Genomic DNA, 27734 nt, shown 5'->3' with positions numbered 1-27734 from the left:
TTTTTTAATATTACTTATTCTCGCTTAAACGCGGCTCACGCGGGCACTTTCCAGGAACCCATCGGCCGCCGTTAAACGAGGACTCGCCGGTTTACGAGCGAGAATCGATTCGCAACAAAATGGAATCGCGCGGCGACGATTCGAGGAATCGATACCGACCCAGGCTCGCGTTTCGCGGCCGTGTTGGCGCTCTGGGGGTTGCTCTTCACTCGAGGTTGTTATTGTTTTAATTCTTCTTATTATTTACACCAAAAAAACTCGGTGAGCTTCGTCAACAACGTCGAACGTCGTCACCTTTCTCAATTTCTCTTCACGATAGCCGTTTGTTAAAGTAGGGCGGGTTGAGAGAGAGTGGGCGCTGAGGAAGAAGCAAGGCATGGCTACGTTGGACAAGCCTCAGATCATAGTTCACGTGCAGAAGAGTCTGAATTTCACGCTCTTCGACTGCAGGTGAGGGGTGTGTGTGTGTGTGTGTGCAGTCTCACTCCACAGCTGGATGAGTTCGCTCCCTTCTCCCCCACCACCTCAAGCCGACGTCCACGAAGCCGCGGGTCGTTGTGTTGACCATAACTTTGCAACCTCCGATCAGCACGGTTGGCTACGTACGGCGCGAAAGAAGTTCGACATTCATACTGTACACATTTGTTCGTGTTCAGTTGGTTGTTGTCACGCTCCCACCCCCGCCGCAACTCTCGATGAGCACGGTTGGCTACGTACGGTGCGAAAGAAGTTCGACACGCGGTACCGTAACGTGCATCAAACCCACAGGTTGCACCCGATTCAAGAGACGAATGGCTCACAGGGCTGTACCTAATAAAGCACATTTCTGTAACACATTGTCCTGCGGAGGGAGCTGGTAGGAACGTTGGGTTGCTCGGTCAATGGCCAGGGTCAACGGCGGCGTGGTGTATTCCGCAAATATGCCCGACTGTGAGGGCGGGCACAAGTCGGCGTGAGTAGGTTAAACGTTGAGTTTTATAAGGGCCCACGGGGTGACCGGCCCCTTCCCACCCAGCCCCACCCCTCCCACCCAGCCCCACCCCTCCCACCCAGCCCCACCCCTCCCACCCAGCCCCACCCCTCCCACCCAGCCCCACCCCTCCCACCCAGCCCCACCCCTCCCACCCAGCCCCACCCCTCCCACCCAGCCCCACCCCTCCCACCCAGCCCCACCCCTCCCACCCAGCCCCACCCCTCCCACCCAGCCCCACCCCTCCCACCCAGCCCCACCCCTCCCCACCCCACCCAGCCCCACCCTCCCCACCCCACCCTCCCCTCTCCACCCAGCCCCACGCCTCCCACCCAGCCCCTCCCCTCCCCACCCAGCCCCTCCCCTCTCCACCGAGCCCAACCCCTCCCACCCAGCCCCACCCTCCCCTCTCCACCCAGCTCCATCCCTCCCACCCAGCCCCACCCCTCCCAGCCCCTCCCCACCCAGCCCCTCCCCACCCAGCCCCACCCAGCCCCACCCTCCCCACCCAGCCCCTCCCCAACCTCCCCTCTCCACCCAGCCCCACCCCTCCACCCAGCCCCACCCCTCCAATTTTTGGATGCACGACGGACGGACACAATAATCCCCTGTGGGCTGGTGTAACCAGGAGGTTCATACCAGTATGAAACTGAAACTGAGAACTGAGATACCAACTTGGCCGCTGACGTCCGTGCGGCCGTGGGCGGGGAGTCTAACCGGCACATCGGGGGTTCGTAACGCAATGCTTTAAACCGCGATATGACAGATTGTGAATGTTGTGGATTTGCTCTCCCAACACACCGGCGTTGCTTGTACTGGTAACGAATTGGGCACGTTCTGTTTACGTGGCAAACCTTATTCATTGGCTGTGTCGGGTGGTGGCGGGTTCAACGACACATTCATATTTACGCGAATCTAACCCCCCCCCCCCCCCCCGAAAAAAACCCAGTACTATGCATACCAATTTGTAGGCGTTAGTCAATCCACTGATGTTTCAGAGCCCCTCATCTTTCCACGCCATGCGAATCGTTGGAAGGCGCAGTGGGGATGGGGGGGGGGTGTTTTTCACCATACTTCACCACGCTCGCCAGTACGGATTGGTGAACGTGGGGGCATAATACACGTGGGAGCATAGAAAGCACTGTCCCCTACATAACAACAATTGATACAGCTGCACTGCTGTCAGCCCCCCGCAACGTAGCGTAACTGCGTGGCAGCCTATGGCAGCTGTTTATGCACGATGGTGGTCGCCCATCCGAACATTGTCCAGGTCAGACCCTGCTTCGGGGTTGAACCTGTCGTAGGTTAATTCGTCAGTAATACGGACTTGTAATTGAGATCCGGAGCATATATTCTCGTGCAAAGAGATGACGTGTTTTGTTGATTTCGGTGATGCTGGTGGTAGTGGTGATGTCCGCGCTGGTGATTTCGGTATCGTTAATCGTGGTGATGCTAGTGATGATTCTGGTGGTGGTGGTGCACCTAGCCTGGCACAAGCACCGTGGTGAGGTCACCCCCACTTAGTGGCGAATGGCGGCTGTTGATGATGCTTGTGATGGTAGTGGTCATGTCAGTATCGGTGATGGTGGTGACGCTGGTGGAGATGGTGATACTGGTGGTGGCGATTTAGGTGACGCTGCTGGTGACGCTGCTGGTGAAGCTGCTGGTGACGCTGATGGTTATCCTGGTGGTGATGCTGGTGGTGATGCTGATGGTTATGCTGGTGGTTATGCTGGCGGTGATGCCGGCAGTGATGCCGGCGGTGATGCTGGCGGTTATGCTGGTGGTGACGCTGGCGGTGATGCTGATGGTTATGCTGGTGGTGATGCTGGCGGTGATGCTGGCGGTGATGCTGATGGTTATGCTGGTGGTTATCCTGGTGGTGATGCTGGCGGTGATGGTGATGGTTATGCTGGTGGTTATCCTGGTGGTGACGCTGGCGGTGATGGTGATGGTTATGCTGGTGGTTATCCTGGTGGTGATGCTGGTGGTGATGCTGGCGGTGATGCTGATGGTTATGATGGTGGTTATCCTGGTGGTGATGCTGGTGTTGATGCTGGCGGTGATGCTGATGGTTATGCTGGTGGTTATGCTGGTGGTGACGCTGGCGGTGATGCTGATGGTTATGCTGGTGGTTATGCTGGTGGTGACGCTGGCGGTGATGCTGATGGTTATGCTGATGGTTATGCTGGTGGTAATGCTGGTGGTGACGCTGGTGGTGATGCTGATGGTTATGCTGGTGGTTATCCTGGTGGTTATCCTGGTGGTGCGAGCAGATGGGTGCCGTGCAGTGCGCGCCTCGTGTGCCTGGGCAGCACGGCGAGGGGCACGGGCGCCCTGCAGGTGTACGAGGTGACGCAGGGGCAGCTCAACCTCGTCACGGAGGTGCCTGCCCACACCCGCACTCTGACCCTGACCCAAACCTGGACAAAGGACATGGGCTCCAACCTTAACACTAACCTGTGACATAAGACCCCAACTTCAACCCTAATCCTATTCCGAATACAAAATGAAGACTCCAAACCCTCATCCAGTTACAGAACACAGACTAGCCCTACACCTAACCTGAACACAAGACCTTAGTGTTAACCCTTTAATCAGTGCAAGACCACAGCTCTAAACCTGACCCTAACTCACACAAAAGACCCAGACTCTAACCATAACTTGTGATCTAAGGCCTCAAAGCTGATCATAATCCTAACCCAGACACAAGACTCCAACTTTATACCTAACACTGCCCACACACGGCACCCTCACTCTAACTCTGACCCTTGCCTGGAATCGACATCCAACATTTAAACCCAACCCCAAAATGAACACGTGCCAGACTTCAACTCTGACTGTATTCCTGACAAAAGACCAAGACACGAGGGGGTGGTACGGCAAGTACCACGCATGACCCCCTTTGTCTCCCCACTGATGATGGTTTACACGCTGCACCACGTACTCATTTTAAGGCCGAGTCGACCTAGAGGAAGAGCACAGAACCAGTTCAGATAATCGCCGCTAGTATTGCCCCCGAGTGGGAAGCGAACGCTGCTTGCCGGGTTCATAGCACCGTGCACTGACCACTGCGGCCGCTGCTGCATAGACAAACACACAGAACGTGCACCAAAAAACTATTTTCTCCACTTAAATTCACGCGTGCTCAGAGCCGTTGTTGGCAACGGTTGTGGTCTCCAGGCAAACTCGGCAGGGGGGTGTAGGTAATGGGGGCGGCTCCTCCCGCGTAATCGGCCGCGTTCATCTCCCGGGGCGACGTGAGGAAGTTGTCGCCGTTTGCCGAACTTTACCCCCGCGCACGTGAGCGAGCGTTAGGGCAGTGGCCGTGCCTCGCTTCAACTCCCCGGTGTCATGGATGAGGGACGAACGCCGGCTCTGTTATCCGCGGCTCGACTAACCGCGATGCCTATTATCCGTGGAACCAATCGAAGTGTAAAAACATCGCGTAATCTTCGTATGCATTGGCTTTTCACAGTTTCGCTCAACGCATTGATATATTGGTCAGAGGAACACAACTGGAAAACAGCGGAATGTGTGTACCGAAGAAATAGCTATCCCATGTATTTTCGGGTTGTACCGCATGCTGTCGGTATGACGTCCTGACCAGGACGTCATGCCGAACAACATGCAGTGCAACCATAAAAAAAACCCATCGGTGGGCCATACAGCTCGCCGATGGGTTTTTCCAGGGGAATTTGTTGCGGAGGTTAGAGGTTTTGAATCCGGCAGGCCGCCTTGGTTATTCCTGCGGGAATAATAACTGTAAGATACACGCCGTCGTTTTCGTTGAGTTTCCCCTGACAGCGTTCAAAACGAGTCGGCCCACTGTGTGCCGGCGTCGTGGTGCAAAATTTCCAAATTCCAAAAACCCACTCGCAGATTTCAGAATTCGAATTATAACACAGCAACGACGTCCCCTACCTTGAAACTACTGCACACTCCTGTGCCTGTGAAAACAAACATGGCGATAGCTTCGTGCTACGAGACTGGCGCGAATGGCACGTGTACAAAACTATCGTTAATTATCACGCAGTTACTGAAACAAATGACGAGATGTAGACTGATGCCGCCGAAGGAGGGAACGTGCCTGAGAGAGCACATCGACTGTCGAGATGGAGCGATAAAATCAACCTCGCCTGCACAGTCGCTCACATGGCCATTATGAGACCTGCCGCCCCGCGCAAAACATTTCAAACCGCTTAGTCTCCGGCAATTTAAAGGGTGCCCATCCGGACGTGTCCTTCGGGGTCGTGCCGGCGGGGATGTTCAGTTCCCGGAGAAGCTCCCCGTTGCGTTTCCGCAGACGGAGAAGGCAAAGCCGTTGAAGTGCGCGACGTTCGGGGCCGCGAGCCTTCAGCAGAGGCATCTGGCCACGGGCGATTTCGACGGCAACATGAGCATATGGTGAGAGACTTGGGTGCGCGAGAGGTTGATGTGCCGTTGGCGCACATGCCCGGCTCTCAGGTTCCCCATTGGGCCATCGAGACAGGGGAGACGTTTTCGTACAGAGTTCTTGCAAGAAAGCACCCCGCGTTGGAAAACGACGTCTGGAAATGACACATTGCGCGATTCGTCATTCGGCAGTGTCATTTTGGCAACCCAGGTCGCTCTTGCAAATGACACTAATCCTGGTCTCTTTGAGTTTTCTCCCGGTTAAACAAAATACGTTTGATATTTTGTCAAATTAAGTGGCAAACCAAATTTAAATGTCATGAATGTCCGTGCATTCGTTGATGACTGGGCCGAGACCATGGACTTGCTACATGAGAGAATCCGGTTTGATTACATACGACTGAAACTTGGATGCGATCCCTGGATCTCTACGGTGCTGGATCAGTGCTTTGACGTCTGAACCACCCGGCCACCCAGCCACCTTATTTTCCCATTCTGCTTTATTGAAGCTATCTGGTTACCAGGCACCTCCGATTAGCACGGTTGGCTACATATGGTGCGAAAGAAGTTTAACATACATACAAACCCATTTTGAGAACCAGGTATAAACATCTTCTTGGTTCTTTCGGTAAAGTCACGTAGAAGGGAAATAATAAAATAAATAAAAATAAAACATAATAAAATAATTCTCACAATGTTTCGGCCACAACGCAAGCAGCCGTCCTCAGGTGAAGAACAGACCTGAAGAACAGACCTGTTCTTCACCTGAGGGACGGCTGCTTGCGTTGTGGCCGAAACGTCGTGAGAATTATTTTATAATGTTTTATTTTTATTATTTTATTATTTCCCTTCTATGTGACTTTACCGAAAGAACCAAGAAGATGAATCCCTGCAGTCACGAAAGCTTTAAATCAGGTATAAACACTTTCGGGTAAAACCTGGATTAGATCCTCGGAGATCTTAGTGGTGCCAGCTTTTAAGTGTTTCTGACACAACCATCATTAACCTCCAGAGCCACACACAACCGCCTTTTCCCATCTCCCAGGAACCTGGAGGCGACGTCGCTGCCTGTGTACACGGTGAAGGGACACACGGAGATCATTAACTGCATCGACGGGGTGGGAGGGCTCGGTGTTGGCGAAGGGGCGCCTGAAATCGTCACAGGCAGCAGAGATGGCAAGTTCTTGCGCAACCCACCCCCGCCGCCGGTCGCCAGCAACTCGCTGCGTAGATGAGGGCCTCCCCCGCCCCGCCCCGCACAGGTCTTGGGTGCTGTTTGAGGTGCCGTATGCAAAGAAGACGAAGACGTGGCGGTGAATTCGGCTCGCGCGCCGGGCGCAATATTACCTCGCGAGATTGTGGGAGATGGCGACGGCCTGGGGAGGCGTTCCTCCAGCAGTAGATAGATCATGGCTGGGGTTATGATGATGACGGCGATGATGACATTCCGAAGGCAACGTGAAATTATTAACCAATATTTCCCTGATGTTGGTGATTTCCTATGGCCAACAACGGGCAACTATCAGAGATTCAGTTCCAAAGTGATTTGGACATTCAACTGTTTTGCGAATTGGTGAATTGCTCATTCACCCACCCACTTTCCCACACACTAACTCACTCATCCACTTCAAATTTTGTTTTGGGGGGGGGGGGGGGCAGTACGAAGCTGTACGCTCCACGGTTTGGTGTTTGTTGCCGCAGTCACACGCGGGAGAGAGTCTGCGATTCTCCACTTGTGCATCGGGTATCCGCATCTTCCGCGGTTTGCGTGGCTCCCGTTAAAAGCGCTGCCTCCTTATTGTTTCCATGGAAGCCGGATAGCCCGGTGTTGGCCTTGCTCGTGAGCTGTACGTTGTTGTTGTGGAAGCCTGGCAGTGTGATGGTGAGGTGGTGAGGTGGCGGTAGGGTCGCCCATCATGCGTTTTGTTGGGCACCGTTGCTTGAAAGCCCAACCGCGGGCCGGTCCACGCCGCTTCGCACTCGGCTACACGGATGGCGGTTGTTTTGTCTCGCGACGCAGGCACGGTGAAGGTGTGGGACCCGCGACAGAAGGACGTCCCTGTCGCGAACATGGAGCCCGTGGAGGGAGAGAACAAGAGAGATTGCTGGACGGTGGCGTTCGGTACGTGCTGCTCGCGCTCACCACATCGCAACACCGCGCGCCGGTAAAAACCGACCGCGCTGACATTCGACAGCAAAGCCATCGGAGGTTCCCCCCCCGCCGTGATGACTCCTAGGGCAGCAGTTAACGTGCACCGATTGAAAAACTTTTATCGTTGGGCACATTGGTAATGCCAATTTTTTGCATTCCAACTTTTGCTCGAAGATAGTGGGGTTAAAAGAAATTGGGTGGCTGGGTGGCTCAGAGATGAGAGCGGTGAGTTGGCACCTGCGATTAGCACACATACACAAAGGTGCTGCTTGATGGTGGATGGTGCTTGGATGCTCGGTACGTGCGCCACGCTTCTTGTCGCAGTGTCCGGAGACGCGATTGCTTCAACACACGTGTGGGGGGTGGGGGGCAGGGGTCAGCGAATGGAGGATAACCGAAATAAAAAGCAATCGACGCGCAGGCAAACTAACGCGGCGCTTGCAGGGCACGCGCACACCCAGGAGGAGCGCTGCGTGTGCGCCGGCTACGACAACGGAGACATCAAGCTCTTCGATCTGAGGACCATGTCTACTCGCTGGGAGACCAACATCAAGAACGGGGTGAGCGCCGTTCTTGTTGGAGCTTGCTGACCCGCCCCCTCCTACCGGACATCTGTGAAAAAGAGCTTCATAGCCCGTCGGATTCGCCCACGATAAAATAAAGATTCTGAATCTGATGACCTCCTCGCCCGCTCCTCCCACGGAGGTTTCCCTGCCGCTTGGCGGGAGGAGGTGGGTAGGGGGGATGCTTTTAAAACGAAACTATTTTTATTTTACCAGGTAAGGCCCACCGATCTATATAGCTCTTTTTCAGAAGCGACCTGGCCACAAATGATAGCTCAGCGAAGTGGGCTTATTGCGTGGCGTGTAAATTTATAGGCGCCAAATACTCTAAAACGCATGTTTATAAATATGGAGGGGAAAACATTCAAACTCCAAATATACAGACGTCAGGGTCGGGATCGAATCCACGATCTCCTGTAAACCAGGCGAGGCAGTTAACATCTCGCCACCATGGCGAGATCTCACTCATGGTGGCCAGGGTTTGTGCCGCCCTTCGTCGGGACAATGTTAGTGATGTCATCCTGAAGCTTTCCGCGGTTTAGAAATAGCGGCGGCAACTCGAGAGCAAAGCCACCCGAAATTTGATGCCCCCCCCCCACCTCGTCAGATCTTGGAAGCTAAGCGTGGGGGGCGGCCTGAAGAGCGCTGGGATGGGCGACCGCCATGCACCGTCGGGTTGTTGTGAGCTACTGCTGGGGGGGCGCTACGTGTTGGGCAGCAGATCCACTGCTGGATGAGGGCCTCCCCACACTGCCTCTGGTGCCCATCACACAGCGCCAGGTTATCTGTGTTCTGCTCAGAGCGGAGTTTGACTGGCGTGCGTGTTGGATTGCCAAACGCGTGACGTGTGTGTGGTGTGTATCTGCGTTTGTTAGGTGTGCAGTGTGGAGTTTGACCGCAGGGACATCTCCATGAACAAGTTGGTGGCCACGACGCTGGAGGGAAAGTTCCACGTGTTTGACATGAGGACCCAGCACCCCAAGCGAGGCTTTGCGTCGCTCACAGAGAAGGTGGGATATGCAACCCGGTTTTTGAGACGCAAATGGGTTTGTACTTTATTTTTGTCCCCAACCATTGGGCTCAAATTCGATTGCGACCAGATCACCCGGATCTCGCCCGACCTCGGAAGTTCAAGTTAACGAGCCTGGATAACGCTTGAATGGGCAACCACCACGCATAACAGGTTGCTATAGGATGCAGGAATACTTGGTGGGTAGCAGAGGTGCCGTGCAGCAAAATCATTCGTTGTGCGGACCTGATCTGTTCCCATATTCTTTAACCAGCACTGATCGGTGGGGTGAAGTGTAGTCGTTCGTATAACCCCCACGACGCACACAGCGTTGGGACTGCCTCATCCAGCAGTGGATAGAAAAAATGGTTGTGCACAAGCCTACCCTAAGGTGCAAGAGTGTCTTTGGAATGTAACACAACGCAACCGTGCTTCACTTGGATAGGCCTCTCACTACGTGGGGCAGACCTTTTTAATTGGCCGGCATGACATTCAAACTGTATGATCTGCACCAAAGTTTAAGTGAACACGTTTTCAAAAAGCCAGCTAAAGACCAACTTTTAATGACAATGTTTCGTATGTAGCCATTGGTGACTTGCCTACCACTACTATCAGCTGTCTGCACTTGAGAACCAGTGGCTTTTAAGGCTTTTCACGACTGAATTTAACTTCGACGCTTTTCCCTTCACTCGGTGTGGTCTGCTCTGAAATCGAGTGATGACGAGGAATTTGGCATCAATCTACTACATGGCCAAAACCAAATAACATCTACGGATCATTGCGTTGGCTGCGCAAAGCTGTTTTTATAAGGGTTGTTAATCCTATTTAACGTACTGCCATTTCCTGGCCACTTCATAGCCCAGCGAGTTTGTGAGTTTCACAGCCTGCATCATATATGTTAACTGGAGGTGGCGTGCGTGTCTGCGGAGTGACCAGATCGAGTGGCCGCCCCCGGGAACGTTTAATTTGGCCGCGCATCCTCTGACCCTCAGGCCCACAAGTCGACCGTGTGGCTCGTGCGGCACCTACCGCAGAACAGGGACATCTTCATGACGACCGGCGGCTCGGGCAACCTCAACCTGTGGAAGTAGTAAGTCGGTCCATCCGACAAGTCCGCCTTGCGCTCGCCGGCCTGCTCATGTGGAGCAGGCCGGCAGTCCATTTGTCAGTTTATCTGCCCATCGGTTTCACTGTTTATCCGTCCCATCCGTCGCTTTGTTTATCCGTTCGCATGCCTGCTTCTGTCCACGTCCGTTCACAGCGAGTACCCGGCCCAGCGGAGCCGCAAGGACGATGACGGGCACGAGGCCGGCGTGACGGGCAGCGTGTCGCTGCTGCAGAACATGACGGTGGCGTCGCAGCCCGTGGCCGGCTTGGACTGGAGCCCTGACAAGCAGGGCCTGTGCGCGTGCACGGCCTTTGACCAGACACTGCGTGTGCTTATCGTCACCAAGCTCGGCCGCATGTGATGCTCCCCCCACAACCGTGTGTATATGCACCCACGTGTGTACACGCATGTAGAATGTGTGCGTATGTGCCCATTGTCACCAAGTTTAGCTGCATGGGATGTTATTCCTGCCCATGACCAACATCGGTGACGATCATCGTAACCGGTCCTGGGCCTTCCACCTAGGTCAAGTCAGCCTCAAATGAGTACCTGGTACGATGTGTAAACATCGCCACTGGGAAGACAAAGGCGGCCTATCGGGCGTGGTGCTGGCCATCCACCCCCACCGTGTGCCGTGCCGGCCTTGATAGGTGCTCGTTAAAAGCACTTGCCCCAACAGTTTGTTCGAAGGCCATATGGGGGATCTGTCTTTGTACACGCGTGTGCAACTTATCTTCGCTAAGTATGGGAGGTGGTGGAGGAAGCAGGGGAATTTTACCTCGATGCAAATTCGACAATCGAGTCGGGCGACCACTTTATCGTTTTCAGGCAGTGGCACACACACACCAGGCAGGCACACTTAGGGCGATCGTCATTGGCGGTTTTCACCAGCAATTTGTTTTCTTTTGTTTCATAGATAGATCGCCATGACTGTCGTTACAATACCCATTTGCTCCGAGTAAATGCGGATCGGGCCACAATTATTGCCCGCAACAATTTCCATCAAATTTGCCCGAGTGCATTGTGGCATTTGGTGCGGCCAGCGTATTGTCAACTCCAGGATCTCTTGATCAGCTGGAGATAAATTATTTATAGTCTTGAGACAAAGCTACTGTTGGGCCACTGGTTACATTTATAGTTTTTGAGTGTTTTGTCATTTTTATTGTTTGAATAGCTTCGTCATCATTTCGAGTGTCGTCATAGTTTTTTGTGTCTTGTTTGAAAGGAGATCAACACCCAGAAAGAAAAGCGTCTTGCCAAGTTGGAGTTGAGATCGATTGTAAGAGGGGTAAATGGTTCACTCACAGCGCAGTTCGATGAATCGTCACCATTCAGGATTGCAGTTTCGTTTTAATATTTTTTTTTACATTGCGGTGGATGTAGTGGTCACTAGTGGCTGCCGACGTCAAACGAACCCAAGACATCCGAACTGACACGAATCGACAACCCATCAATTACAACGCGTGAGATTTCACCTACAGTATCCTGAGCCTCGGAATCAATATCGATGACGAATCCAGTGCGCTGTTTGAGCAGTTTGACTCACTGCGATGTCTTGTATCGCCAACGGTTATGGATATAGTTTAACATTGCTGTACCTCCGATGAGCACGCTTTGGTTACGTACGGTGCGACAGAAGTTCAACATAAGTGCTTGGCCAACGCTTTTTGGCAACGCTCACCCACCCACCCGTTCAACTGCTCAGTGACATACACTCATACAAGACGTGGCTTTGTTTTCGATTGGTCTGTTCCGTAACGTAACTTGTGACGATCCGGTGGTGCGCTGATGTAAATAAACTTTTGTGGCTTCATCGGTGGGCTGTGGTTTCTCTTGAGAATTTTAAATGCGAGACTTGAAAGCGTAAAATCTGCGTAGATTTATTGATGGGGCCTTTAGGCTGTACAATGCAAAATAACCTGGTCATGCAAGGTGCTGCGATGTTTTCTAGAAATTTAAAGATGCAACTTGGGGGGATAAAAAGCTCTTATCTGGAACAGGTAGTAGACGTATAGCTTATCCAGATTCACACCACCCATAAATTGTCGAGATTCGGGGTCAGGGTTCAATTCAAGAATATATTAATTTGTTTTTTGTTCATTCTGGCTGGTTTGTACAGCTGTGTTCACTCCCGATAGCCTATACACACCATTAGAAAATAATTTGCATAAACGTTTGCACAATTAATAAACAATCGATGCCGACATACGCACGTGATGATGCGTGGTTTGCACGCTGTATTACTAACCCAGCGACCCGAGTCCGATTCCCAGCCATGGGCTAACGAGTAGCGATGGAAATATAAAGCTGTCCTCGGCCGACCTGCAGTGATCAATCAGGTATTTGTCGAGCAACCCCCATGACGAACATGCCATGAGGGGACCTTCAGCAGCAGATTCGGGGGGGGAGGGGGGGGTGCATCGCAGTGTGCGGTTAAGTATGGGTGGCAGGGGGTCAGGGGTCACATCACTTGGGGCCCAGCATGTCCTCTGGCCGCACCCATTGGTCAAACTCCTCGGCTGTGAGGAAGCCGAGCTTCAGCGCCGCCTCCTTGAGGTTGGTGCCTTCCTTGTGCGCCAGCTTGGCGATCTTGGCCGACTTGTCATAGCCTGGCAGTGGCGACAGGACGCACAGAAAGGTCGGCGGTTTTTAACAAATGTTAGCATGACCTTTTTTGAAAGTGGGGGGTGGGACGGGTGGCATACAAAAATTCGAGGGGGCACGACAGTCAAAATGCACACGGGGACACTTGACGATTAAGTGTTCCGATTGTATTATTTTTCTGTCACTTCGTTTCAGCTGATAAAAATAAATAATCACAAGTGACCGAGCCTTGCTGGCCCTAACCAGCCATCTCTTATGGGTCACGACCACCACGCCCACCACACGGGCGTCACGGTGTGTTATCTCGCAAGATGATGGCGCGTGCGTGCGTACGCACCGATGTGCGGGTTGAGGGCGGTGACGAGCATGAGCGACTCGCTCATGAGCTTGTCGATGCGCTCGCGGTTCGCCTGCATGCCCGCCACGCAGTTCTCGGCGAAGGAGACGCACGCGTCGCCCAGCAGCCGCGTCGAGTTGAGCACGTTCTTCACCTGCCGGCGGGGGAGGCGGGCGGGCGGGCGGAGAGGGGAGGAGAAAGAGGGAGACGGAGAGAGGGGGCATGATCCGTCACGGTTACGATTCACACCCTCGATTCGCCCACCCTCGCCTTTAATGACACTGGTCAACACACTTTTTCTGGCATAACGTATTCCAACGGGTTTAAGGTAATTTCGGGGTGCTGATTCCAAATCTTGCATCAGTTTTTGTCTATCACATCAGGTTTTTGAGATATCAAATATTGCATCTTCAATAAAAACTGCAGAATAAAAATATTAAATAAATGTGGATATCTACATAAAATTATATTATAAACACTATCCTAAAAATACAGCACCATATTTTAACACTAAAGTAGTCACTGACTCGCAACAACTTGCAATCATAAGTGACAGAGTTATTTTCTGGTAAAATCAATGAAAATGGGGTATGATAGATCAAATCTGAGATCAGATTTGGAATCAGCACCCTAAAATTAGTCTAAAACAGCTGCAAAAGTCCAGGCCAGAAAAAAATATTTTTTTTGTTGACCAGTGTGATTCACCGCCTTCATGCATCTCCTCTTCATATCACTCCTCGATTCACGCCCGTTCAGTTCCTCCTAAATTTACTTCCTCCATTCAGCCCCCGCCATCCAGTTCCTCCATTGATCTCCACTTTCTCCCCCCCCCCCCGCCCCGTTCAATCCCTCCATTCACTTTATTCAATCCCCCGCATTCATTCCCTCCATTCACTTCCCTCCATTCTTTTCCCTACTCTCCAGTGACCGCATGGGTCACGTGACAAAAAACACGCACCTGCAAATCAACACGTGTTGCTTCTCGCATGCCCCGTGAGATGCGTGCGTAGTGAGCTTAAGAATCGACACGACTCAACGCATCACTGAATACCTCATTATAACGACGACGGCAACAATAACAAAAATGCGGAAATAATTAGAGTAACGGTTGCAGAGAAAATGATGGTAATGCCGATGATAATGGCGACGGCGATGATGGTGAGGGCGATGATGACGGCGAGGAATGGAGTGAGCGGGCGCGTACAATCATGGGCTTGAAGACGTTGAGCTCAAAGTGGCCGTTGCTGCCGCCGATGGTGACGGCGACGTGGTTGCCCATCACCTGCGCGGCCACCATGGTGATGGCCTCGCACTGCGTGGGGTTCACTTTGCCTGCACCGCCACAGACACGGGGTCAGGCAGCGGCACAACGCCACGCACACGCGGGGTCACACAGCGGCAACGCAGCACACACGGGGTCACAGTGGCACAACGCTATGCAAATGGGGTCACATACAGCAATACGAACACGCTGGGTCACACACAGCGGCACAACGCCACGCACGCGCGGGGTCAGACACGTCAACACGCTGGGTTACGCACAGCAACACAATATCCACACGGAGATACACACAGCAACACAATTCTACACATGGGATTACACACGGCCCACACAACATGCACACGGGGTCACGCACAGCGGCAGCATGACACACACACAGGCGAGGTTACACAAAGCAACACGGTGCAACGCAGCAGACGAGGGGGTTTCGCACAGCAACCCAACGCAAACCGCACACGGTGAGCGAGCGAGCGAGCAACGGTTGGGAGGGAACGGGCTCCGGAGAGAGCGAGCGAGCGAGCGATGGAGCGAGGCGTCACCAGGCATGATGCTGCTGCCGGGCTCGTTCTCGGGGAGGCTGAGCTCCCCCAGGCCGGAGCGCGGCCCTGAGCCCAGGAAGCGGATGTCGTTGGCGATCTTCATGAGGCTGCACGCGAGCACGTTGAGCTGCCCGCTCAGCTCCACGAGCGCGTCGTGCGCCGCCAGCGCCTCGAACTTGTTGGGCGCCGTCACGAAGGGCAGGCCTTCCTCCCCGGGAGTTCGGAAGGTTACGGCGGGACGGATAGGACACCGGGGGTCGGAGGTCAGGAGGAGTGATGAAGGGCGGGAGGGGGAGAAGGGATAGAATGGTTTGGTGTGGCGACACGATCGTCGTAACACCACCCCGCCACCATCATCATTTACGCCCACCGCCTACACCACCACCAGCGCCGCCACTACCGGCACCCACCGTCATTACCGTCACCACTACCACCACCATAATCATCACCACTGCTAAGATGACCACTACTTATCACAATCACCACGACCATCAGCAACTACCACCACTCATACAAAGGCAAAGATTACCCATATAGCCTTTTAACAGGGGCGAGTGCTGTTAGCGAACTCCTATGAAGGCCGGCACGGCACACGTGGGTATGGGTGGCCAGCACCATGCCCGGCAACCTTTGTCTAGAAACAGACCACACCAGGTACTAATTTATTCAGGCTGAGTGGACCTAGGGGTGGCCCAGGACCGTTTCAGAAAATCGTCACCGGTGTTAGTGACCGTTAGTGGGAATCGAACTCGGGTCGCAGGATTCGTAGCGCAGCATGCTACTGACTACGCGACCACTCACCCCCTAATAACATCATCATCAAAACCACGACCACCGTCATTGCCGCTACCACCATCACTACCGCCATCACCATCACCACCACCACCTCAATCACTGTCAGCACCACATCTGCCACCACCACCACCACCGGGCGTACCGGTCTGCTTTGCCACCTGTGCCGCCACCTTCTCTGCGAATCCGATGCGCGTGTTGAGTCCGGTGCCCACGGCAGTCCCGCCGGCCGCCAGCTCAAGCACGCGCGGCAGCGCCGAGCGCATGCGCTCCATCCCGTAGTGCAGCTGCTGCACGTAGCCACTGAACTCCTGCACCGCCACCGGCATAAACACCACCGCCGATACTTCCAACGCGACCAACACAAAGATCCCCACCACCTTAAGAAACACTATCATCTTAAACACCTCCACCACAACATCATAAGCTCCACCATCAACACCAACCACCACAACAATCCCCATAACCACAACACACACTATAATCATAAACACCCAGACCACAACAAACAACTTTGCCATCAATACCACCTTCCCTACCAGCATAACCACCATCAATGCCAGCATCAATACCACCACCATTACAAACCACCACCACCACCATCAATACCAACACCACCACCATCAATACCACCGCCACCACCATCAATACCAACACTACCATCATCAATCCCACCAGTGGCACCATCATCAATACCGGCACCACCACCACAACCAACATCACCACCAGCACCGCGTCCATCCATGTGGTGCTGGGGTGACAGAATTGCGCGAATCACAACAGCGACTCAGCCGTGCCACAAACCCCGCGCCACCTGGGCTCAAGCGACATCTGAACCGGTCACGAGTTTTGCATAACCCGCGTGCATCCTTCAAATGGGGAGCGCGAGCATCGTGAGCATCGTGAGCATCGCGGGCATCGCGAGCATCGCGAGCGGGTGCGAGCCGTCACCTGTCCGAGCGTGAGCGGCACGGCGTCCTGCGTGTGCGTGCGCCCGATCTTGACGATGTCGTGGAACTCGCGCGCCTTGGCGTCGAGCGCGTCGTGCAGCGTCTGCAGGCCGGGCAGCAGCACGCCGCTCACTTCGCGCACGACCGCGATGTGCATCGCCGTCGGGAACGTGTCGTTGGAGCTCTGCGTGGCCGGGGCGGCGGGGTAGTAGGGAGGGGTGGGCAGCAGAAGGTGGGAAGAGACCACTTGGTCATCGTTAACGCTGCCCAATTTATTTATTTAGCCATCCAGCAGAGCCATGCTAATTCGTGGCACTTGTTTTCACGAGGGTGCTGCATTATACACGTGGGAGGAAACCAGAAGGCCCGGAGAAAATCCACACACACGAGGGGGCAACACTCTATCCCCGTACAGATGGAGGCAGATGGCAAATCATCCACTTATTGTTCCTCCTCCTTGAGGCGAGCCAGGCTATGGCACTTCCTCGATGCCCACGGGAAGGGAGTTTCACAACATCTGTGCAGCGATCCACCAACTCTCGCTGCCTCCACAGTGCCGGATTACAGGCAGCCATGTGCACAGAGCCACCACCGCTTAACGGTGGCGAGATGTTAACTACCTCACCGAGTATACAGGCGGTCGTGGCTTCCTGACGCCTGTATATTTGGAGTTTGATTATTCTACGCGTGATCGTGTGGATTTTTCTCCAGGTCCTCTGGTTTTCCCCTCCCTATTTAGAATCAATGTGCGTTCAGATTATTTGCCTGCTATAAAATTCCACGCGATAAGCCACTTCGTTGGGCTATCATTTGTGATGGCCAGGTCGTCTCTGAAAAAGATCCGTATTGCTCAGTTGGGCCTTACCTGGTAAAACAAATAAAAAGTTGTAATAAATGTTATATCTTCTTGGTTCTTTCGGTAAAGTCACGTAGAAGGGAAATAATAAAATAATAAAAATAAACATAATAAAATACAATTCTCACGACGTTTCGGCCACAACGCAAGCAGCCATCCTCAGGTGAAGAACAGGTCTGTCGGAAAGACAGACCTGTTCATTCAGATGCTGTCTTTCCGACAGACCTGTTCTTCACCTGAGGACGGCTGCTTGCGTTGTGGCCGAAACGTCGTGAGAATTGTATTTTATGTTTTATTTTTATTATTTTATTATTTCCCTTTTACGTGACTTTACCAAAAGAACCAAGAAGATGAATCCCTGCAGTCACGAAAGCTTTAAATCGAAAAATAAATGTAATAGTTTAGTTTGAAGAGTACCCCCTCCCCTCTGGTCACGCGCCAGAGAAACCGCCGCGGGAGGAGCGGCGAGGAGGCGGTAAAATAAAAAATAGTTGATAGTTTTTTTTTTTTAATCCAGAGGCAGATCTTGAAGACGCCACGGCGAGCGATGCGAGGGGGCGCGGGGAGCGGCGATGGCCGCACCTGGCTCTTGTTGACGTGGTCGTTGGGGTGCACGGGCGTCTTGCTGCCGAGCTGCCCGCCCATGATCTCGATGGCGCGGTTGCTGATCACCTCGTTCACGTTCATGTTGGTCTGCGTGCCGGAGCCCGTCTGCCAGACCACCAGCGGGAAGTGGTCGTCCAGCTTGCCGCTCGTCACCTGTGACCCGGCGCAAGCGCAAGGGATGAAAGGTTCCCCCCCCGTGTAGCCTTTAACAGGCAAGTGCTGTTTAGAGAGCACCTATGAAGGCCGGAATGGCACACGAGGGGGTGGTGTGACCAGAACCACGCCCAGCTGCCTTTGTCTCCCTAGTGCTGATGTTTATACAGGTATTCCTTTAAGGTTGAGTCAACCTAGGGGAGGCCCAGGGGCCAGTTCAGATATTCGTCACTGATGTTGACCATAAGCGGAAATGGAACTCGGGTGACCGAGTTCGTATCGAGGCGCACTAACCACTGCACCACCACTCCACACACACATCCACAGCACAACACACACACACACAAGTGCACGCACAGGTGTACACGTAAACACACACAGACACGCATGTACAACAAGCAATCCAGGAGCATTGTTAGGTTGCTACTACCACTCGTAATACACTCAAAATTAATCGCGCTGTTGCACGATGTAAATAAAAACGTCGCTTTAATTTCGTTTAGTTTTAGCGATTTTTGCTTCCAGGCACTCAAACAAGACCTCGTCAGCCGCCTGGATAATGGCGGCGGCGATCTTGGGGTCCAGGCCGTAGTCCTTGTTGACCTCGGCGGCCGCGCGCTTCAGGATTCCAAACGCATGGATCACGGGGATCTGCCACACGAGCACAACAACAATAATAACGACAACAACAAAGATAGCCACGTTAACAACAACGACAACAACAGCCATGTCAACAACGACGACGACAACAACAATAGCCATGTCAACGACGACGACAACAACAATAATAACGACAACAACAAAGATAGCCACGTTAACAACGACGACAACAACAACGATAGATAATGGCAAGGACAGCAATAGATACAATGACAACAAAAACAACAGTGACAATAAAGACCACAACGGTGATGACGATGTGGAGTGAAAAGTTATTGCAGCAAAAGCTAAACACGCCGTTTATTAACTTGAGCTTCAACAGCGTGTTTAGCTTCTATTGGTGGGCGGCTGGCCAAGTATTCAGAGAATTGAGCTGGCACCACTAACAGCTTTGGTTCAGATACTACGGGTTTAAGTCAACAGTGATTAAACCAGCTTCTCAAATTTAGGAAGGTGTATGGTCTCAGTCCAGTCACCAATGACTGTACCAAAAAAAAAACCCCCATCAGATTACATTTGGTGTTATTGTTCATTTTTTATGAATTCCAGTCTTGAGAATTCAACGTTTCAGGTTTGATTGAGATGTGATGGAAATCTCTGGAGGGCAACAAACGGTGTAACCCCTCATGGGGATAAGGATGACCTTGGAATTAGGTTCCGGATGTCAACTTCCCGTGCCATTATCCGACACAGACTGATGCACTGCTTCGCTGAGACACACCACAATTAAACTGTATCAGTCTCATGAAAAAGCACAATTTCAATCGGTACAGCCAAAACAAAACATGTTTTAAATTAAATAATAAAATTATCTGAGACCGCTCGATATTATATCCATACAGGGCAGCATATACCCGACGTTAAAAAGAAATGCCCTTTTGGGAAAATATACATCATGTTGAATTTGTGGCACTTGACAACTGAACCTTATGGTGGAACCCCGGGGGGTCCCATAAGCCCCCGGCTCTCGCATAAATTGGGTTGCGACGTCATTTTATGTCTGTTGAAGGTGAACGATACAGCAATCTATTCCTCTCGACGAGCTCTACACGATGCGCTAATCAAAGTGAAAAAGTTTTGTTTATGACCGACATTCGTCCTCGCTGCTGCGCTTGGACGACACGACGACAGAATGATCCGCGCCAGGCGGGTCACGGCGTTTATGTGCGCGGTGGGACGGAGTCGCCAAAAATAAATACATCAATTACGATTTTTACTTCCGTTTATTCGGGACCCCGGGGTCCCGCCATAAGGTTCAACTCTACAATTTGTCTTAGTTAAAGACCAATGGATAACTTGTGATGGAATTTGAGCCACATAACAGACCACAAGGTCATCGTATCACAATCCCATGGGCTCAGGGTTAGCCAAACACTGATGAAATTGGCCAAAAAAGAAAGTTGAGACTCAGTGAAACTTTTCTGGATAAGAACATGCTTATTATTATACTGGTAGGAACCTCCTGGTTACACCAGCCCACAGGGGGATTATTGTGTCCATCCGTCGTGCAGGGAGGGGCTGGGTGGGGAGGGCGGGGGCTGGGTGGGGAGGGTGGGGAGGGGCTGGGTGGGAGGGGTGGGGCTGGGGTGGAGAGGGGCTGGTCACCCCGTGGTGCCCTTATAAAACTCAACGTTTAACCTACTCACGCCGGCTTGTGCCCGCCTTCACAGTCGGGCATATTTGCGGAATACACCACGCTGCCGTTGACCCTGGCCATTGACCGAGCAACCCAACGTTCCTACCAGCTCCCTCCGCAGGAATGTGTTACTGGCTAACGGCCTCACCAGCCCGTGGCCTCACATGTTCACCAGACCCAGGGCTCAGGAATTCACTGTCCCATGAACTCACCCATTCACCACTTCACGGTCTCATCAGCGCAACGACCTCTTTAAGCTCACCAATTCACCGGCCCCCTAAAAACTCCCCGATACACCGGGGGGACCCATGACACCACCCAGTTCGCACCGGGGCTGATGGCCACACCGGCTGCCGGCCGGTCGGCTCGGCGACTCACCGGCATGCGCTCGCTGGGGCCACCAATCTTGAAGTTCATGACGGAGCGCACGGTCTGGGCCCCGTAGTAGCGGTTCGCTGGGGACCTGCAGCTCGCCGAACGTGTCCGACTCGATGCGGTGACCGGAGGTCGCCTGCCCGCGGGGGAGGGGGATGGGACGGAGGGGGGTGTGGGGACATCAGCCAAGTATCGGTTGTCGTGAGCCGTCATCATCACCAGCTGGTGTGATGCAAGTTGCACTTCGATTTTCAAAGAAAAATCTAGTTTGAACACTCGTTCGTTTAGAACTGCTTTTTTGTGTTTCGTTTGTTGTTCTTTTGGCTACGTACGGCGCGAAAGAAGTTCAACATAGTCTTGGTTCTTTCGGTAAAGTCACGTAGAAGGGAAATAATAAAATAATATAAATATAAAAACAATAAAAAATTCTCACGTTTCGACTGCAACACAAGCAATCATCATCAGGTGTGAAATCCACAGAAATCCACAGCTCACAGAAATTTTTCTTTGTGGATTTCACACCTGATGATGATGGCTTGTGTTGCAGTCGAAACGTCGTGGGAATTTTTTATTGTTTTATATTTATTTTATTTTATTATTTCCCTTCTACGTGACTTTACCGAAAGAACCAAGAATATGAATCCCTGCAGTCACAAAAGCTTCAAATCAAAGTTCAACATACATACATACAAACGTACATACTTGTGCCAAAGAGAGGGAAAAGCTGGCGACAGGCAAAAGGCAGGCCAAGAAACACCGAAAGAGAATCAAATTGAGATGTTAGGGACACTGTGAATGGTTCTGGACAACTCATTCAAATGAGTGCCACCACTTTACATGGCAAACGGTAACAGTTTTATTGTGCTGAAAGTGTGGGGGGGGGGGAGGCAAGCTGTTCGGTATGAAAAGGTGATGAAAATGCCCAACATAGAACTAATATCTTCTTGGTTATTTTGGTAAAGTCACGTAGAAGGTAAGTAATAAAATAATAAAACATAATAGCTAAAACAAAAAGCTTTAAATCAATATTCTTTGGTTCTTTCGGTAAAATCACGTAGGTATAACACCGTCTGCAGACTGCCTCGGCAGCAGCAGGCCAAGCTTTCCCACCTGATGATGGACGCTTGTGTTGCGCCCGAAACGTCGTGATTTATTTTATTTTATACCCACGTGACTTTACCCAAATAACCAAAGAGTATAATACGTAATCATCATCATCATCACTGGAGCATCATCATGAGAGCGTATCAATGTGCCATTGATATGCTGCCCCACCACGGGGCTGCCCCCCGTACGTGGCCGGCCGTGATAATCGGAGGTGGTCTCCTTTGATCCGTGGTCCTCGCCATCATACCAAGGTGCTCCCCCCCCCTCAGCTCCCCCCGAGCTCCCCTCCCCTCAGCCCCCCTCCCCTCAGCCCCCCTCCAGCTCAGCCCCCCCCCCCCCCCGAGTTCCCCCCCTCAGCTCCCCCCCAGCACCCCCCTCAGCTACCCCCTTCAGCTCCCCCCCCCTCAGCTCCCCCCCCCAAACTCCCCCTCAGCCCCCCCCCCTCAGCTCCCCCCCCCTCAGCTCCCCCCCAGCACCCCCCTCAGCTCCCCCCTTCAGCTCCACCCCCTCAGCTCCCCCCCCAGCACCCCCCTCAGCTCCCCTCCCAAGCTCCCCCCTTCAGCTCCACCCCCCTCAGCTCCCCTCCCAAACTCCCCCTCAGCCTCCCCCCCAGCTCCCCTCCCCCAGCCCCCTCCCCCCAGCTCCCCCCGATGTCTCCGCGACCTCTCCGCGCGGAGTCTCTAAATATAACGACCCGCAGGGAGGAGGAGGGGGGGTGAGTGGCCTCCGTCCCGTGGCTCTGTCGCTTCCTCTACCGCCGCACCTCCAACCGCTCTCCAACCCCCCGCTCACCATTCTCCGCACGGCGCCGAGCCCCGGCAAGGAGGAGGAGGTGGTGGTGATGGTGGAGGAGGTGGAGGAGGAGGCGAGCGGCGAGAGGCCGCGACCCGTCCTCAGCGAGGTCCTGAGCAGCAGCATCAGCAGCATGGCCAAGCGGGGGACGACGCCGACTGGGGGGGGGGGTTGGGGCCTGGGCGGCGTGACGTCATGTCACCCCGCAACACGCCGGCGGCCATCTTACTACGGGGTTCACTTTAAAAAAAGACCACGCCCCCTCACCCCCCCCCCCCGATAGATAAATAAATAAATAAGCAGCCCTGTCCAACAACCCATTATCGATGCCCCCTACCTGAAAACGCAATTTCACTGTTCAAGAATACGGGGTTAACCATATGGGTTGACACGGAATGCAATATCCATGTATCACTATGGTTGTCTATGTATGTCTATGAATCTCCATGGGTCTATATGTATCTGTGGGTCTCTATGTATCTGGGGGCCGTCCATAAATGACGTCACGCACCTAGGGGGGGGGGGTCAGACATTTGTGACGATGTGTGACGAGGGGGGGGGGTTTGAGAAATGTGACGTCACATCAAAATGCGCAACTTTAAATATAGACAACACGTTCTATTTAATTAAATATACTCTTTAATAAAAGTTTCCTCCTTCAACATCAGAGTGCAGCGCCACATTAAATACGCACTACAATGACAATAGTTTAAAGCGATTTGAAGCATGTTTTATTTTTGGGGGGGGGGGGGGGGCAGAGCTTTGTGACGTCATATTTGAGGGGGGGGGGGGTTGACTTTTTGTGACGCCGTGTGACGAGGGGGGGGGTCAAAAAATCGTTCAAAATCGCGTGACGTCATTTATGGACGGCCCCAAAGGAGAAACACAAATAGATAAAAAAATTTACGTGACGAAAAAAAACTTGTTTACGTATTAATCGGTGTCAATCATGCTACTTACTGTCGGTGATCTTGCATGCTGATGCTGTATTAATTGTTAATTTTTGCCCGTATTGAAACGGCTGTACTCCGCGTGGACCTGAGGACTAAAATTTCCCCGTACAAGAAACACGGGCTGAACCGTATGTGGCTTAGACACGGTACGATTTACACATTCGGTGGTAACAGCGATGGCAGTAGTGGCCGGTGCGTTGTTATCGTAGCACGGCCCACCGAGCCGGCTGATAAAGCGCTGTGGAACGCTTCATACAAACTTCAAATCTATACCAACTCGCATTTTGCATGCGTTCAACTCCCCCCCCCCCATGATTTAATTCCCCTTAGTAATATGGCCGCGCATCCTGTGACGTCGCGATCACGTGGGAGTTTCAACCAATCCACCCGCTACAAGTTCCCCCCCCCCTCTCCCCCCATAACACCCGTCTATGCGCATGCGCACGACTGACAGCTGTCAAACGCCCTTGACGGTGGGGTCGTTGCAGGCACGCACCGCGACCAATCAGATCTCGCGTCGCTGCGAGGTTGCCCCAACCAATCGGAAGCGTCGTTTGCTCTTTCGCCATTGGTGATCGCCACACGTGGCCATTTTGTCAGGGCGGCACGTGGCAGCCACATCGTCAAGTAACTGTCAAATGTACGGTCGATCATCGATTATAATCAAAATAACAAACAATACAACACATGATACGAGTGCAGAGTACAAGAAAGTTAAACAAATAACCCAAACACATACAAATAAAATGAAACCTTCTCCATCCGACTTGACAAAGCCCACTGGAGGTATTATTTTTCAAAAGCGACCTGTCCACAGTACAAAAACATGATAGTAGATTATCTGGCGGCTTCGGGGGGAAGGCATAACCTGTCAATCCATACGGTTTACCCGTATTCTTCTACAGGGAAATTGAGTTGGCAGGTCCATACGGCCTAAAGCCGTTTCAATACGGGTGAGAAAAATAAACAATTGTTTTTTCTATTTGTGTTTCTCCCTTGTGATGGGACTTTGTAGGATGAACGTTAAGATTTATAAGGGCATGGGTGATCAATAAGGTCTAAATTGGTCTGTAATAAGGTAGGGCACTGATAAGGGGTTTACAGATATGGGCAGCGGGAGCTGGCTTTTCCAAAACTCCGGATAATCGCATCATTATTTAAAATAGCTTATTTTGCACGTGTTTTTAGGTGTTGTGTTTCTGTTTTTTTGTATTTTAAATGTGTTTACTAAATGAAATTGGAATAAATATCCCAATGTAAAAAGTTATTGTATTTACTGTACCGACCGTACTTACCGCTCCAATCTAGGACTGCAAGGGGATGATGTCCGTAACTACGATCTTGTTTCAACACAACCATTGGTTTGACGATGGCCGGACTGATGCGAACGCCGGATTACACGCACTTTTCGCCGGATATGTTTTTTGTGACTAGTTATTAACCACGAAAAATGTATATCGTGCAGTATTTTCATTGTTGTATGTAGTGTATAATGTACTGCAAATATACATTTGACCCTGATATCGAGCGTAGCTACTTTTTTCTTTTTGTCACGCACATGGTGCCTGCCGATCGCCGGGCTGGTACAGACTTTGAAGCAGTTTTTTTACCGGATCGGCCTGGGACCGCCGGATAATGTTGGAAGCCGAATAATTGCGCGCTGGATAATATAATTAATCGATGATCAACTTGTACTTTGTTTAGCCGAGTGATGAACTCAAGAGACCAGGATGAGACTCATTTGCAAGAGTGACCGCGGGGGGGTGGGGGGGGTCACCAAAATAACAAAAGCAAATCAAATAAAGTCGCAACAAAATGGAATAAATAGAAAGCAGTGCAGCCTACAGGACCCACTCACTTGCCACGCGCACCCCCTCCGTGAACTATATCGCGCGTGTCATGTTACACATATTAGCAGAGGTGTGGACTCGAGTCATGTGACTTGGACTCGAGTCAGACTCGAGTCATGAATTTGATGACTTGCGACTCGACTTGGACTTGCATAACAATGACTTTGTCCCACCTATGAGATGTGGACTCGAGTCATGTGACTTGGACTCGAGTCAGACTCGAGTCATGAATTTGATGACTTGCGACTCGACTTGGACTTGCATAACAATGACTTTGTCCCACCTCTGCATATTAGCGTGTCAAGTGTAATTACTTTGTTTTTCATTGTAAACTGATATCAATATCATGCGTGTACTTTCAAGAAGGGCCATTAACCGAAACGTTTATTGGCTATTGGCTTTCCAGATCGACACAATCAAGGAGCGATTGTTTCAGCGAGTAAATCCATGGACCGGGTTCGAATGTCCGTCCCTGCGCGTGATGGGGCACGAACCCCGGGAGGGGTTTATGTTTAACCCCAAAAAATGGCCAAAGACATTCGTTAATAACGCTGCCTTCTCAAGAAGGGTCATTGCCTGAAACGTCACCGATTACGTGTGTTTTCCTTTTAAGTCCACGCAGTGTCATTTACGGATGTGTTGAGTTGTTTTGTTATTTGTGTTTGTATCACTAAATAGCTTGTCGCTCAATATAATCTCGTGCTAATTCCGCTTGGCCCTGCGTATTACTCGACGCTATTTGCACTGCGGTCAGCCGAGTTATGCAACGGAGTCCGCGTCTTTGGGCACGCCGAGGTGCGTTTGAAGGCAGCAAATCCAGATCACAGCTGCCAATGCAAAAAACCCGTTTAGTTGTCGGCGTCTCGTCGTCACGCGTAGTTATCCATTCTGATCTAAAGCAGAGCAATGGTACAGAGCAGTGGTTCTCAACCGGGGGTTACGCCGTACCCCTGAGGGTACGTGGCAATGTCCCAGGGTGGTACGTGAGGTGATGTATAAATGTGTGAAATTATGTCATACATGAGAGTCATTTGTGAATAATCATGGATGAATCTGTCAATATAAAATAACTACGATAAAAGTAAAATTCCATTTGGTAACCTGGAACAATTTCTAAACTCATTGACCGTAAACAATGTGATTTGCAAGAGTAAGCAGCGAGCGCGAACAAACAATGCCATGCATGCAGTGCGTCCATTGAATTCGCTTTTTATTCACTTGCTAGTTAGGATATCTCACAACATTGACAATCAGTTAAAATAAAGATGCTCATTCATACATTTATTTATCAGGACCATGTTGGATCAGGCAAGGCGGTACTCGGTTGAATTTTTTTTTTAAGAAGGGGTACATTAGCCAAAAAATGGTTGAGAACCACTGGTGTAGAGAAAGGCTCACGGAAGTTAATATCACAGACTTAAGATCCGTTCCAGTGAGCCCTGGCCAACACAGTAAATGATGTCAATCGCATGACTGTCAAAGTGATATTTAAATTTTGAAGTGATTTCGTGATGCTGTAATCAAGTGCAGTCGCCAAACACGTACGATACACGTATTATCTGTTTGCTTCTCTCTGTGTGCTACGAAGGACCATCGCCCAGAACGTCGCATATTATGTATATATTATTCCATTTTAAGGCCACAGTGTCTTTGACGAATTTGGTGAGTTATACTGTTGAATTCTAGGTTGGAATTTCAGAACTAAAAATGGAATGTGACGAGTGTTTGTCCATCAACTCAGCTTGGCAATCATCCCGCAGTTGATTGACAAATGACATGGATATTATTGTCCTACAAACTGTAACCACCCCCGACGATTCGATGGCTTTGTCGATAATGGCAACTCAAAACATCTTGGCGGCCGTGAGATCCATGCTCAAGTACTGTACATGGTAAACCCATTGCAAACGACGCGTGCCCAACGATGCACGGACATTGTTGTAAATTCACCCCTGGTACATGACCCCGTGGGCAGAGGCGTAGCTAGGGGGGGGGGCAGGGGGGTACATATGTCCCCGGGCGCCAAGGTAAAGGGGCGCCAAAAT

At 51.8% G+C, this 27734-nt stretch overlaps 2 protein-coding genes across 2 annotated transcripts; one reads left to right on the top strand and one right to left on the bottom strand.

Annotated features, from left to right (window-relative positions):
* Nucleotides 1-144: 144 nt before the first annotated feature.
* LOC144729626 (dynein axonemal assembly factor 10-like) lies at nucleotides 145-12010 on the top strand. The gene is made up of 9 exons (XM_078610025.1): nucleotides 145-450; nucleotides 3247-3355; nucleotides 5277-5377; nucleotides 6411-6541; nucleotides 7386-7487; nucleotides 7962-8077; nucleotides 8956-9090; nucleotides 10082-10179; nucleotides 10351-12010. The coding sequence occupies exons 1-9, from the start codon at nucleotides 377-379 to the stop codon at nucleotides 10556-10558; spliced, it is 1074 nt and encodes a 357-aa protein (XP_078466151.1). The 5' UTR covers nucleotides 145-376; the 3' UTR covers nucleotides 10559-12010.
* On the bottom strand, nucleotides 11528-23059 carry FH (fumarate hydratase). Its single transcript, XM_078610024.1, is given in 11 exon segments — nucleotides 11528-12806; nucleotides 13139-13292; nucleotides 14343-14470; nucleotides 14960-15163; nucleotides 15897-16062; nucleotides 16703-16885; nucleotides 18140-18316; nucleotides 18857-18967; nucleotides 20991-21062; nucleotides 21064-21123; nucleotides 22887-23059. Coding segments are annotated over 11 exon segments (1533 nt in total). The 5' UTR covers nucleotides 23022-23059; the 3' UTR covers nucleotides 11528-12663.
* Between the last annotated feature and the right edge of the window lie 4675 nt (nucleotides 23060-27734).

Source organism: Lampetra planeri, chromosome 33, assembly GCF_965212315.1.
Source record: "Lampetra planeri chromosome 33, kcLamPlan1.2.h2, whole genome shotgun sequence".
Taxonomy (NCBI): Eukaryota; Metazoa; Chordata; class Hyperoartia; order Petromyzontiformes; family Petromyzontidae; genus Lampetra; species Lampetra planeri.
This window is presented reverse-complemented; position numbering and strand designations above follow the sequence as displayed.